We start from the raw sequence: 15,197 nt of genomic DNA on the forward strand, positions 1-15,197 counted from the left end.
GACGAATTAATTTGCAATCGTAACAAATCAGTTTTTTAACAAATATCACATTTGCTTTCCCTTGATTTGTTCCTAATAAAGTCGTTTCTCTCAGTGCTGTTGGTGCTTCTCGCCGCGCGGAGCGAATGCGACTGCTGCATCCGCTCGGCGCGGCGCAACAATCTCCGTGTCTCCGCTCCGAAGATGCTGACTCGTGATCTCCGTGGAAGAGAACGGTTTTCCGGTTCTCCAGGAAATTGCGTGTTTACAACAGCATGTTAGACGCAATCGCTTAGCTAGCTCGCGGCATGCCACGCGCGTGTCGGAATAGTAACACTCTCGTCCTTATACGGCGACGACCATGACGAGAGCGATTACATCAACCGCGGCCGAGCGACCGACCGACCGATCGACCAGTGACTCACCAGATAATAATCGATGGGTTTCTCGCGGGCCTTGCTGTAGCCCTTCTGTAGCTCAGTCTGCTTGAGCGCATGGGCGATGTGCAGAGCGCTCGCGTCGAACCTGCCATATTGATAGCTGCCGTCTCCCGAATAATTGTGATTGTACGGCGAGGAGGCACCGCCGGTACCGCCGTGGATGCCATCGCGCTGGGACGAGTTAGCCGGCGGCGAGCCGTGCCCGTTCAGGTGCCTGGCATAATTAGGCGAGTCTACATTATCGTAACTGCAACAGAAGCGTGCACACGGGTCTTCAGGGGATTGCGAGGGTTCACCGAGCATAGGATCGCTCGGTGAGGTCCCCACTGCGGGGATCGAAAAGCGATAACACGTTAACTCTTCCACATTACCGAGAGTAATGAGATTAGTCCCAGGGCGACCCCCTCGTCGTGTCCCGATCTCGAATAAATTACCTTCATTGTTGTGTTTGTGTATATAAGACTAACATATGAAATGTTAATAAAAATAATGTTGCTTAATAGAAAAATTGATTAAAACGAATGAAAATGTATTATTCATCAAAAGAGTAAAAGTAGAATTAACTTTTTTTACTGCTCAGAAAGAACGATTGTGCTGATCTAAAAATTTAACTAAATGCAGATCTGAAAATAATTTTGTTGGGCCATCAAAATAATTACGTATCCTAAGCACGATGAGCAAAAAATTTTGATTTTCTAACAACCAGTTTGGATGTCCTATATAATTTGACGCGATTTTATATAATTTTGATGATCCAATAAAATTATGTTCAAATTTAGCTTTTTACGTACTTTAGCAAAACTGTTCTTTTCGTGCAGCAAACCAAACTGTTTGAAAAAGATTTCCTTCAAATTCCACTGTGAGTTAGAAAATTTGAATTCGAAGAATCTCTGGTTTTCTGATAAATTCTTAAAAAAATAGATTTGATTGTAAAAAAAGTGTTGAAAAATTCTATTAATTTTTTAATATAAACTGTCACATCGGATCTGTTAGTTTAGTTTTTGAAGCAAAGACTCTTTATGTATGTATTCTATTATAAGTTAGTAGACGAAAAACTCCCAAGACAGCAATTTTCATGCAAGCCGTATTAGTTGTGCGAGTTAATCCGCAATATTGCATAGTTTCAAACTTCATCCTTCCTACGAAAAAAATTCTTCCTACGATCAACTTTCTTTTCTTGGATATCTTGTAGAAGTAAGAATTTCATGTACAATACACGTATGTGCTGCATAAGGATTAAGAATCGCCGCGAGCGACGTTAGTGTCGGATGATAACGGAATAAAAGCGAACACTTGAAGGTAACGCGGTGTCCTTGATACCACGAACGTCGCTCGTTACACGATGATGCCAGCAAAGAATCCAGGTCGATGGATTACGTTAACCCACATATCCGCAACAATCGCCACTTCAACTCCTCTCCCTCGTGCGGCGGGGGGGTTTGACCTATAATTCCGGACAACTGCTATAATACGCGTAATAGACGCAATTACTGCGACACGAATCGCATTGCAATTAGCATTGTGGTTAAATACAACGAGTTGCAATAAATAAAAATCTCACCATTGACGCGGTAGCCTGCGTTTGTGAGAATTTAGTCGCTTAAGTATCGCTTAAATGAATGTGTTACACCTCTCTCACTCGGTCCGCTGGGTTCATTCACTTGTGCGAACGAAACCCATTCTCCTCTTTCCTCTCCTTTTCTCTTTTCTCTCGATCTACCTTTTATTGCACTTGTTCTCTCTCACTGTGATTATCAAGCTATGCAGGTTCGCGAGAGGCGGGTACAAGAAACTATCGGATTCGCCAAACGATAGAGTCAGTAATCGTCTATTAAACGAGCCCCAAAGAGGATTTCTAAGGAGCTTTTTTAAAGAATGTGGAAAGTAGAAATAATCGTAACAATTTTTCAACTTAAGAAAATGGATTCAAAAGATTGCAAAGAAAATTGTCGATAGAAAATCACATCGGATCTATTAATTTAGTTTTTAAGATAAAAATTTTCTATATTTCATGTTAACCGATAAAAAATTAAATTAAATAAAAAAATATATATCTTTCCGCGTATGCCGATTTATTATGACTTATGAGTAGCGAGATATTAGATGAAGAAGAAAAGAAATTGTGACATTTTTAGTAAATTTATATTTTACGAAATCGTTTTATATAAAATTCGATTAAAAATATTTAGATATGATATAACATGTTTAATACTCTTTTAAAATTAAGGATAAATTTGATATTTTAGATGATTTGAAAATTATTCATGCTTTTATAATTTTAGAGGTCTTATCTTTTACTACGCTTTACAAGAATTTTGCTAGCAAGTAAGATAATTGCTTGACGTAAATAATTTCGCGAAAATTATTCAAGAATTATCAATATCTCAAGTAATTAAATAATCGACATATTGATATATGATAAATATATAATTGGGGAACCTATAGAAAATATGTAAATATAATGAAAGAATATAATATAAATATAATAAAAAGTTTGAAAGTTAAGTAACAAGAACTCGAAGGAAAGTAGCTCCATCAGCAAGAAACTCATCGTATGCATGTAGGCGCGAGCGTGCGATTTTTGCGAAGCGGTGGCCATAAAAAGGCACAAAACGTGCGTGCGCGACGTTGCATTGAAAGATGTTAAAGCAGGTAACAGACGGACGAGCGATTGAAATAACTCCAAGTACTCCCGGCAATATGCGACCATGACAGCCTTTAACACGAATGTATGCACGTTGAGCATGCGTTTCTAGCAGGAACTAGATTGCAATAATAACGTGCGGATACGATGGTTACGTGAGGCGATATGGGCAGCGCGTTTCTTGCAATATCGTGATGTTTACTTAATCGAATCTCACGATCATGATTTCTTAATATAAAGCTGAGATCAGATTTATTTTTCTGATAGCGCAAATGTAATCCTGTTGAAAGTTATTCTCGTCAGAACATGGATTTCTTTCCTATTTAGAAAATATTTCCCTTATTACCAATATGTAAAGGATTTCTTGATTCTATATTGACATACTAGCTTCATATTGACTCTGCTTGCTTTGTAAACATGTAGAACTTAGTCCTTCGAGAGAGTTTCGCATAGTAACAAGATATACTAAACTAAATACTTCAGTTTCATGTTACGTTTATGAAAATTATTAATTTCCCTCTTTTCATCTAGATTCTGACTTTTTCTTCCACTGATTTCGTTACAGAGAATGTTCTTAAAAGTGTATAATTTTGTAGAATCTACTAAAAGTCTTTTGTAGAATCTACTAAAACTTTTAGTCAACTTTTCTTATGTGATCGCTTAAAATCTCTGTTTTAAGGAGCTTAAAACTCGCTTATCAGCATTCAGGTTAAAGACCAAGTAGCAGTTTGTACACAAAACTGTCGACTATTCGAACTTCATTCCAGACTTCGTCGGATTAAGGCCAAAATGGTCTTATTGCATAACGGTGGAGTGAGGCATCTGATACAGAAAAGAAGACCGTAAGGTGATATAGACTCAAAGAATGCATTTTTACGTATGACTAACAATTTTCACGAAATTACGTGTCAAACAATTGTGTCTTTCTCGCTGGCAAAATTCACGTACATATGAAGCATGGCAAAAGATAAGACCTCTTCAAAATCGTAAATGCATGAATAATATTAAAATCATCTGTAACATCAAATTTGCCACTAATTTCAAAGGAATATTTAAACATGCTATATATGGAAAGAATTTTTTCTTAGAGTTTACTCTGAAAATGATAGTCGTGTAACAACATTGTATTTCGAAGAATGTAAATCTCTCTCATTCATTAACAAAACTATACAATAAAGTAAGTATAAAGTAAGTTTAAAGTAAGTATAAAGTAAGTTTGATTAATTTCACTGAAGTGCATAGTAAAAATCTTCAAAATATTATATTGTACTACAACAATCATATTATATTTTATGATAAATTTTAAAAGAAAATTCTCTCCGTGTACCAATGTCTAAATATTTCCTGTTAATAATTTCAGATGATTTCGTAAAGTATAATTTTCGTAAAGTATAATTTTCCACTAATTAAATTGCAGATTTAAAATGAAGAATTACCAAGGCCATGAATAAACAAAGCATGACAGTTATACATATATTTTCCGCGAAACTCGATTTCGAGACATCGAGCTATTATTTCCAGCAACGTTCGATCTTGGTCGGCAGCAAAGGGAAAGTGGAGAAATTAGACATAAATTCTACGGAGCGTGCCCTCGGCATGTCCTTAGCGTCAAAATGTTATTAAATTAAATGTTTTGTGTTGTTTACGTTTGTGTTTTTGGCACAAAGGAAAGCTTAGCGAGAAAAGATACAAGAACCATGAAACATAAAACTGAGAGCGGTGGCCGACACTTCCTTGCGAGATTACCTTTGCTAATCGACGAAATTAGAATACACAGTGACGCGCGCAAGAAGCGATGACACGTGTTACAAAGTATCGCATTGTTCTTTAATATAGGAAATTGAGGTGAAGAGTCTAGCTTCGCGCCTATTTACGATTCAAATGAGCTCGGCTGAGAGCGTTACGTATTTAAATCTATGCAGCGTTCTACAAACTTGAATGACTCGCGAGAGTATTATTTGCCGAAAGAAAACAGATATGTTCACAAAGGGGCATTTAAAGAGCCATTACACTACGATTTGTTATCATAGAATAGCGCCAAAATTACTTCTGATATTCTCCGAAGAGAATAGCTCTTGTATATACAGTTTAGACGATAACGGTACTGAAGAAAAACATGCATGGACTTCGTTTTGAGCTTATTAAAAAATTTAATTTTGTTAATGCAAGTTGAATATTCTAAGCGTCTCTTTCGCTTTATTTATTGACTTTTTTTCATGGGTTGAATCATGTATATAAAAAGAGAAATACTATATTCCATAATCATAATGTAACGCAACATGTAAAAGTTAAGATAAGATAGACGCGATATATAAATGCAAATGCATTAAATTTTTATCTGTATTACAATAAATTTCTAATTATTCAAGGTTAAATTGGGAAGAAACGAGCTTGAGATAACGCTTTATACGCAATGTTACGCATGCGACAGAAATTGAAAAGATCGCGATATATTATGAGTTTTATAAATATCATTTTTAATATTTGATATTATACTGTGTGTTGGATTTACGTGTGTTGGATTTAAAGACAGATAACCAGATCCCGTGCATACAAATTGAAAATACAGATTGTTAAAGATTAATCATAGAAAACGAAGTTAATTAATAGAAAAAGAAGTACACTCACCAAGGTGGGAAGACACCGCGCGGAGACGCACCTCCTGCCCTGATCTGCTCGTTAACATAGCCGCTTCTAGGTACATTAAGGGCGCTTCTGATGCCCACGCTAGATCCATCTAGAGTCCCAGGTCCGGGTTTGGGCACGTGACTGCTGCAGTACACTTCTTTGTCATTGATCGTGTGCTGATTGTTGTAATAGGTCTTCAGGGTGAGCTTGGTACCGCAAATTGCGCACTTGAAACAGCCAGCGTGGAAAAACGTAAAGTCCTTCAAGGGACCCACCCTGTCGACTTGGTAAACAGTCTGAGCGCATCTCAGACATGTGCTCTCGTAAAAGTTCGGTCGATACATGATACCCGCCTCGAAGGACCGTTTTGACGAATCCAGTATCCTCTTCCCTCACCGGAATCCTCCGGCTCCTCGTCCTGATCACCGCTCGCTGCAGTCTTGTACGGTGCAGTGTTTCGCTCTCGATCCGTGCGACCTTGGAAATTAAAGGCCTCGATCAGGGAATAGAAAAATTACCTCTCACCGCCAGGATAAATACAAGGCGACGCCGGCGAGACGAATAACTGGGCATTACAGGCTGTTTAGAGATCGGCACATGACTCGCGTAGCATAACCGTACATTTCTAATTTCTCTTTGATTTTTCTTTCAAAGAAAATGTCGCAATCGATCTAGTCTCGATTTCTAATCATGGAATTTATTATGCGAATGTGAAATTGAATTAATTAATCATGCGTTAAGTAAATCTGTTACGTTAATGCATGTTTCTACTGTAGTTTAATTTTAATCTTATTTCAATTCTTTATCTTTTTCTTTTAAGTTTTAAAAATTACGAAAAGATAAAAAATAAGTTAGATTAAAATTAATCTATATTGATAGAAATTGCTATAAGAATTATGTTTAAAGAAGAAAATATCTACAGATGTTATTATTTTTGTTTAATTATATCGAACAGGTATAACTGTATTGAAATAGATAGATAAATATGTTAAAACGAGAGAATTTTTACTTAATTAATTTTAGTGGAACGAATGAATATCAGGTTTACGACGATGTATTTAATTTCTACTGTTTCTTACATATTATCTGTACTTTGTTATTTGATACTTTTGTACTTTCAATTTGTATTTTCAGAAATGTTTAAGTAAAATCGCTGTTATGTGTTTAATAATTTCTTTCGTACACCGGATATGAATACGCGAGATGCCGAAGGTGGGAATCAAACGCACGTGAAGGAATTATACGCAATAATTAGTTTGCAACTGTTAATTACGCCAGCAGATTTCTCAGCGTTCGTAACACGCGAATGTAGCTTGCTTTACGCTCCAATTCGACAATAGTGAGTTTTCTTCCCGACGAGCCCGAATTGCACACCGTTATCGCGTGCGGCTGCTTTATCGTGGAATTTCTAATTCTATCGGTGCTCCTTCGTATTGGATGCATTGCCAAGCACATCGAGGGTTTTGAAAGATAATATCCGTAGTAAGATCTGAGAATGAAGGTATACGGGGCGAGCCTGAATCGCCGACACTTTCCTGTAAAATTTTGCAACGAAACATTGCCAATACTTCATGAAGTGGGCGACTAAAGAAGCAATTGCAACATATTTAATGACAGTGAATATGGCTAATGCTCAGCGAGATTTTCCCACGTACCGTTCAGCTGTGAGCATTTAATAGAATTTCTGCAAGTCTCAACATTAATATACATCTATGAATTTGTTAATCTTATCATCTTAGTTATTTCTTTCTCACATATTAGATTGATAATTAATAATATATTATTAAATGCGTTAACGCACACACAGTTGCACAAAATTCTAAATACAACGATAAGTCTAAATACTGAGAGTTAAATATAAGAAATAAATATTATAGTATCATACTCCAGTCATTCTCTGCTTTATAGAAAAATAATTTATTATCGATACATAAATCTATTTCTTTTTCAATTTATTTGGTTGTGAAACAAGTTCTTAGTTGACAATCTTTTGTGAAACCGAGTTATGGAAAAACATAGTGTACTATCTAAATTGACTGAACGCACTACTTCTTGCATCTATCTGACCGCAATGCTTTCTAAATTCTTATAATACATAACCGCCATCATAGCGACTAGCAATCAAATAACTATCATTTAGGATTCAGATTTTACAGACACTAAATTATTTCTCAACTTTCTCTCATTGTTGAATAATATTTTGAATAAACAATTAGATAATTAACGATGAGGTACAGTTACTTAATTCATATATTTTTACATAAATTCATACATTCTTCTTTATTATATAATATTTTTATATAATAGAATATTATATATTTTTTATATAATAGAAAATGAATAAATTTATGTCATAAAATAAAATTAAAATAAGTAAGTATATTGTGCATTCTGCTGTAAAAGAAATATTACAACAAAAAATCAAATCTTTACCTTAAGTATCAAAAATAACAATTTAATCGGCTATTAGAAATTGCAATTGACTTCGCAGAAAATGCTTATGGCAAATTCTTCGTATAGACGGTAGGGACAATAGTGCTTGCGACATGTTATTAGCAAGGCATTCATGAAACGCGACACGTGCCTAATCTCTGGTTCTCCTTTTCTCTCATGAAATAAGGTTTTCCACAGCCAATTGGCGAGGTCATCGTCCCGGTTTTTTACTTTCTAACGAAGTCTTTGCCACCATTAAATCAAATGCGTGCGGTAAAAGCAATTGCGATCCCGATGATGATGTACCAATGGAACATATTGGAAGGTTCCTTTTTTTCGAAGAATATGAGGTGCATGCCAGCATATCGGGAGAAAGCATTTTATACGTACGTCGCCGTATCACGCATCGCGAGAGTATGAGCTAATTCTTTGTAAATGAGGCCATGGTGTGTATGACCTGTTCTCGGATAGTTCGTTGATTCTCAGCAAAATCCTGTGCACCGAAGAATCGTAAAAAATTTGTTCATGATTACGCTGGAGTTATTTTTATATTTAACTCATATTGCACAGATCATTCCAGCAATATTGTAGCAACATTGCAATGTTTCAGCAATATTGTAGTAATATTTAAAATGTTGCAACAATGTTGCTGTAAGCTTCTGTGCTGTATGGATGAATGTTCAAGAAAACTGTTACATCGTGCGACAGCATTTCTCACATATAAAAAACTCAAATTTTCTGTGAAAGTAGAGATGAAATCCACTACGAGCATGCGTTTAATTTGGCGATATCAAATCATTTGCGGTTTTTGTGCACGTTCGAAGTTTAGAAGAGTTCACTTTGTCTGCGACGCATGATGAAATTTTACAATTGTTTGAAAATTATATATTTTCATAAAATTATGTATTTCTATGTAAAATTGATCGTTGAATGAAAAAACAATTAAATTAAAGCAATTGGAGTAGAGCAAAATGATGAAAAAAATGCATTTTTAGTCGAAAATCGCTCAAATTTCTCCTTTTTTCAGCCTTTTTTCGGCCTTTCTATGATTTTCTTTGTAAATATTATAATGAGAAAATGTATTTGCATGACTTCATTTAAAAACAACATTTGTTACTCGTTTTTCTAATAAAATAAAGGAAATTAAATTTAAATTTATTAAAGTTAAGCTAAATTTTAAAGTTAAAAAATTTATTAATTGAATCTTATTTTCGCGTGTTTTCATGCGAGTATAGCACGATATCAGTAATTATACGCAACTTCCGGCACGTACCATAAATTTGACATAAGACATTTTTAACAAAATAATCTTCAAAACCTTCCACAAAACTTTTCGATATATTGCGCGAATATATTTTGGTGGCATATATAAATTGCACAAATAACAAAAGTTATTACGATATGGACACTGCATTTTTCTTTTCTTTTTTAATTTTTACTTTGCTTCATCAACTTATTTTATTTTTGTTTTAGGTTCTGAAAATGCACACTTGTGAGCATTTAATATTTGATAAACAACAAGGATGAAATAATGTTCATAAGCATTGTAAGCCTGAATCGAATCGCGGTATAGCTAACTTCAAGAAAAATGCATTATGACTGCTTTTATAGAAAGATCGAAAATTTTGAGTAATTTTTAATTAAAAACATATATTTTTATCATTTTTCTTTATTCCTGTTTTTTAATTTTCTCATTCAGCGACTAATTTTGTATGAAAATACATGATTTTTAGACAATTGTAAAATTTTATTTTGCATCATTCTGAAATAATCTGTTCAAATAAAACTAAATGTGCATAAAAATGTAAATGATTTGATATCGTCAAACGCTGATACTAGATTTCATCTCTACTTTTACGGAAAATTTGAGTTTTCCATGTGTGAACAAAAAAAATTTATTTTTATTGACAATGTTATTAGTGATATTAATTAGCAATGATTTTGGACTCTAAACTAAAATTTTTGAACGGTTATACAATGTGTATAATTTTCTGGTACTATAAGGATTGGTATTATGAAGTTTTAAATTGTAGATAAAAAACCGTAGATAAAAACTTTCTCTATTAATCACTTTAAGGTGGAGCCATCTCACTTGCATTCTATACTTCAAATAGGATGAACTTTAAAACTTACAATTAGATGTAGTTTTTATAGGGTTAAGATATGTATAAAAGATATGTACATATGTAAAGTGTACTACACGCACATACTAATTTATTAAAATTACTTTGTAATCATTACATTGAGAAAAATATCTAAGTAAAAATATTTGAACCAGAACATTCTGATTAAGTATATTAATCAGAATTAATCGGTTATCACAATTAGAATTTAATAAATTTAACCAGAAAGTTCTGATTCGTTCATTTTCAATTCCAATTAATCCAACCAGACATTTTTCTCGTTGTGCAATTTCGTATACTCAGAAATCGACTCTGGATTCATACTTGGCAAGTTTTCTTTCGCATCTTCTCTGTTTTCGAATATCGGATTCTCATTTTGTCAGATACTTAATGCGATCGTCATCATATATGCGGCTCGAACTATATCGTTCGAACTTTGTCGAGCTAATGTTTATGCTTGCTACCATCGCGTTGTATATAATCCAGCTAGTCGGTAACTGGCCTCGGCGATGGGACTAATAATGCGTAATATTGATTATGACGCAACTGTACCGGTAGTATCTTGCATCGAGTTACCCGCGATACCTACGGTATTGCCGCGCACAGGTGTAAATCCTGTTATTCGCTAATAGAATATGATAAATCGACCCTGTCATAATCCCCTCGCCTGTCTCGTGCAATTTTTGACACGTCACCGCGCAAGAGCTACGTTTCAATCGGAACGATAATTTTTGTAATGGAATACTGTCCGATTAATGCCCGTATCTCTACCCGAGCGAGCGTGCTCGCTTCTGTAACGGAAACTCCTTAACTCGTCTCATTAAGTCGCACATTTTACTCCGTGGCGCACTTCAGCGAAGTACGGAAATCATAAAATTCCCATAAATTTCACCATCACGAGCGACTTTTGCACGAGTGACCGCAAGTGGAGGGTGACTCTTTGAAGTCGAGATTAGATGATGTGTGGGAGTCTCGAACTAACATTTAAGTGAACGGTATTAAAGAGAACGTATTTAATCTTGGAAAAATTGACAAATATTCCGGAACAAGGTCGTTCTTCAACTACTTCGAGAATTTGAAGTCTATGTTCCATTTACTTTCCGTTTGGCTGCAGTGATCAATGGCAGTCGACGTTTTGCGTACATCGAGAACAGTAATTCCCCGAATGGAATGTGATGTGATCGAGGCGGTACGATTATGGCGAATTGCATAATTCCGAAGCGAGGAACGGATCGCCGTTGATGGAATGGTCGCGTAATGGCGCGTTGCTCCTTTATAAATTATGCGATCTTCCGGCGATCCGAGAGAGCGATGCGTCATTTATCGCGGCGCTCATTACAAAAAGCCCGATGGCGTAATCGCACCTACACGTACCCACGCAATCGTGATTCTTGAGGCTTCTTCGTTACCGATAAAATCCGCTTCGGTACGACGAGCCGAGATCCGGAGTCAACGATGAGATGGGATCGAAAGCGGCGATTTTAGAAAAGTATAAGGAAGAAAGCGAGACGCCTGTCGGAACTTTATAGCGTAATGTAAAAAATTATTTTTATTATTTTATTTTATGACATTCCTCGCTTCGTTTATTGTGCGATAATGCTCGTGTCCCCATTTTGGTCTACCTTCTTCTAAGCATTCATGCAAGCCACACGCACGCGTCTCGCGTTGCTGTGTCACGCACGCTGTGAGACACGAGAAACTTTATTATAAGGTAAATCGCAGGGAATGCGGCCGCGACTCTCGTTTCGGATATGTACGCGCGGAACGTTGTTTCGTGAAAACGACGCGATAACGGAACACGTTGCGCAAATGAGGAAAGAAATATCGATTTAATGTTATAACTGACAGATTCATATCAATTTTTTTAAGCAACTCAAATTTTATAATATAACAAGTTTCTAGATACTGTTAAATTTATAATGTCCAATTATACTCAATTTGAATTATTTTTTATTATTTGTATAAATGCTTCTATCCAATATATCGTTAATTTGACTAAAACAATGGAGTTTAACTTAAGAAAATGAAAGAATATTAAATTTGAGACTTAAATTTCTTTTATTAATTGCATTATTTATTAATTGCATATGTTAATATGAACGATGTTTACTTTGAAATTAATCACAGAAATGGATTGATTTACATTTTAACGTGAAAATTAAAAATAATGAAATGTTATTCAATTTAAGGGATTAGATTACTATTGTTCTTTCGATAATATCTAACAGTGTTATGCAAAATTCTTATCGTATCTGTAAATATAAATGTAATATGAAGAAATTTGCCGCAAAGCAACTCATGAAAACGATTTTGTTGATTGCCAGTTGTTTAGTTTTAATGTTCACTTCTACCAATGTAGGTTAACTTTAATCTCGGTTTAACTTACTTTTTAGCTTCTTCTATTTCTAAGAATTAGAAAAAGCTGAAGAATAAATCAACCTGAGATTAAAGTGTATCTACATTGATAGAAATAGGCTTATATGGCGTAACTAATGTAGAATTAGATAAAAGAAGTACATTGATTATCATCTGTCATGATTGGGATATTAAAAATATTAATTCCATTAGTATTTATTAACTTAATTGAACTAATAATGGAATCAATTAAATTGTGTAAAACTCGACCGTTGTTTGTGAGAAGTCTTTATATTATTAATGATATTCTTTTCCATTTGATTTCCAATGTATTCAATTCTACGAATTTTAATCTTTCGGTTTTCCGTTTGGAAAATTATTATTATTATTATTATTATTATAGTTATTCGGAAAACATTCGCGAAATTTGATATGACAGCGATGCTTTGATCTGGAGTATTTTGAATTCACAGCGCGAATAAATATCAATACGTTTACTCGTGCATGACGTATCCGTGCACGTATCCTAATTTTGGTTCTACAATACTCTTGCGACGTTTCATACCAGCCATCGACACTGAATATTGAATAATTACTAAAATTTAGTGAATAAGTCTAGAGACATTTCCCCATTATTCACGAAGATCTGCAGGTAGACTCGACTTTCTTAATCCATGAAATCGTTTAAATATTGATAGATTATCTAAATGACCATCATGAGAAGTGCCATCATAAGAAGTTCTAGAATTGATACACCATCATCAAAAGATAGACAACCATTAATCACACAGATCATTTAGCCAATCACGAATACTAATGATACTCCTCACACTCATACACAGTAAATTTCTACATGATCATTTGTCGAAAATCACAGAACCGTGGAGCGGTAATTCCGCTCCAATAAAAGTAGAACAACTCTTGCTTCTCAAAAACGCAAATACATTGACTTATCCTTATCCTCGAGCGGCGATACGTACGTCCTCATAATCTTCGCTTCAGCGTCATTCACGAGCAGTCTCGATGACTTCCGTGACTGCCAGGCATGTCTCCTTCTCTTAAGTTGTCTGGTTCTTGATATCGCCTTGGGTGCGACTACTTTGCAGCTTAGTGGAAGATCGCAGGTAATGACAAGCCTCGAGCACTACGTAACGATCACGCGCGCGATATCACTCACGGTCTCCTTCGATTTACCGATTATTTCCGTACCGTGCATCGAAATCACCAAGCGAGCGCCTCGCTCCGTTTCACGAGTCCCGCGCGCGCGCGCGCGACGCGGACGAGGAGGAACACGAGGAGGGAACGGCGAAGAGAAGCGAATCAAGTGGACCACCGATCGAGTCCACCTGTTCACCAGCGATCGCTGCGATATCAATCGTTATTTGTCAATGAAACGCCTCACGATCAGAATTCCCGGGATTCCGTCAAATTTGCCTCGTGGATACCACCGTGTACTCTCAGGTACTCCTCCACGAGTACTACTCTCGCGCGATTACACGCACGACAGCCACTTTCGACCTTCCAGCACGGCGCGTACGGACGTCTTGGGTGACACGGTTTCGGTTGTTCGCCACCTGGAATGAGGTCTTGGCACTAAGCCAGGCAGCTTCGCGAGTTAGATCGGATCTGAATATCGCCACCTGCCTCCGTCGGCGTTCCAGGAAGGTCTGAGGTGAGAGGAACGGCCATTTTGAGGCACCAACGATGGATCGGCTCAGGTGGCGCTACAAGTTGGAGAACCAACCTGCGTTCTACCTGCGTCTTACCTGCGTAACGGTCACTCTCCCGTGTGCACTCACCTGGCGAGGACCTGGAACCATCGTTTGATATACATATGTGCTCAGGATACATTCTTTCGCTTTTTTCTCTTTAAAAAATAGAAATAAAAATTTTTATGCGTTAAAATCTTGTAGCTAGAAGATCATTATTTGCTCGAAGAATTTTATTTAATTAATTGCATCGTTTCTCTTTGAAGGAGTTCCGGAAGACTTAGTAATCCATAAAGTTTATTACGATTTCTGATCGTATCAGCATTGAAAGTGGCCGCAATGATAAAGAATCTTCTAATTATAGATAAGAATATGTTAAAACGTATAAAAAGTATCGTCTATAATTTCATGCAAATGATATTATAATATATTAAGAATAACTGTATAATTTATTTGTTGTACGTTATCTCATAATTATGCCACAACTGCATGTAATGACTTAATGTAGTGACCTAGCACGATGATCCGACAGATGTTGCAACAAATATATAGCTAAAAGGACCGGTTATGTATATAGATAATGAAGCTGCTAATAGAATTGTGGATAGAGCAAGTTTATTAACGCAACTGAATTATGGATCGTGAATTTTTGTAAAGGTTGCTGTTTTGTGTCATACATTAAAAGTGTTTCTTGTATCACTCGCTTTCTCAGAGTCACCATTTCTAGGCAGAAAGTACAAGATCTATGCGGGGGTAAAAGTGCGTGTGCGCGCCCACATGGACGCGTGAATGTCGCATACGTGGGAAGCGATTTATTGAAAAAGAAGAGACAGAGAGAGAGAGAGAGAGAGAGAGAGAGAGAGAGAGAGAGAGAGAGAGAGAGAGA

General features: G+C 36.0%; 1 protein-coding gene across 2 annotated transcripts in view; it reads right to left on the reverse strand.

Moving 5' to 3' along the window:
* Positions 1-13,890, reverse strand: part of LOC108687843 (hillarin) — a 27,041-nt gene extending 13,151 nt beyond the window's left edge. The window contains exons 1-3 of one of the 2 annotated variants that reach the window (XM_018193853.1): positions 13,583-13,890; positions 5,692-6,168; positions 405-633 (exon numbers count right to left, since the gene is read on the reverse strand). In XM_018193853.1, the coding sequence (XP_018049342.1) occupies positions 405-633; positions 5,692-6,035 (573 nt within the window). In that variant the 5' untranslated portion in view covers positions 6,036-6,168; positions 13,583-13,890. Of the gene's footprint in view, positions 1-404; positions 667-5,691; positions 6,169-13,582 lie in introns of both variants that reach the window. The other variant, XM_018193845.1, reaches the window with a different exon arrangement.
* Positions 13,891-15,197: the final 1,307 nt, after the last annotated feature.

Source organism: Atta colombica, unplaced genomic scaffold, assembly GCF_001594045.1.
Source record: "Atta colombica isolate Treedump-2 unplaced genomic scaffold, Acol1.0 scaffold102, whole genome shotgun sequence".
In the NCBI taxonomy this organism is placed as follows: Eukaryota; Metazoa; Arthropoda; class Insecta; order Hymenoptera; family Formicidae; genus Atta; species Atta colombica.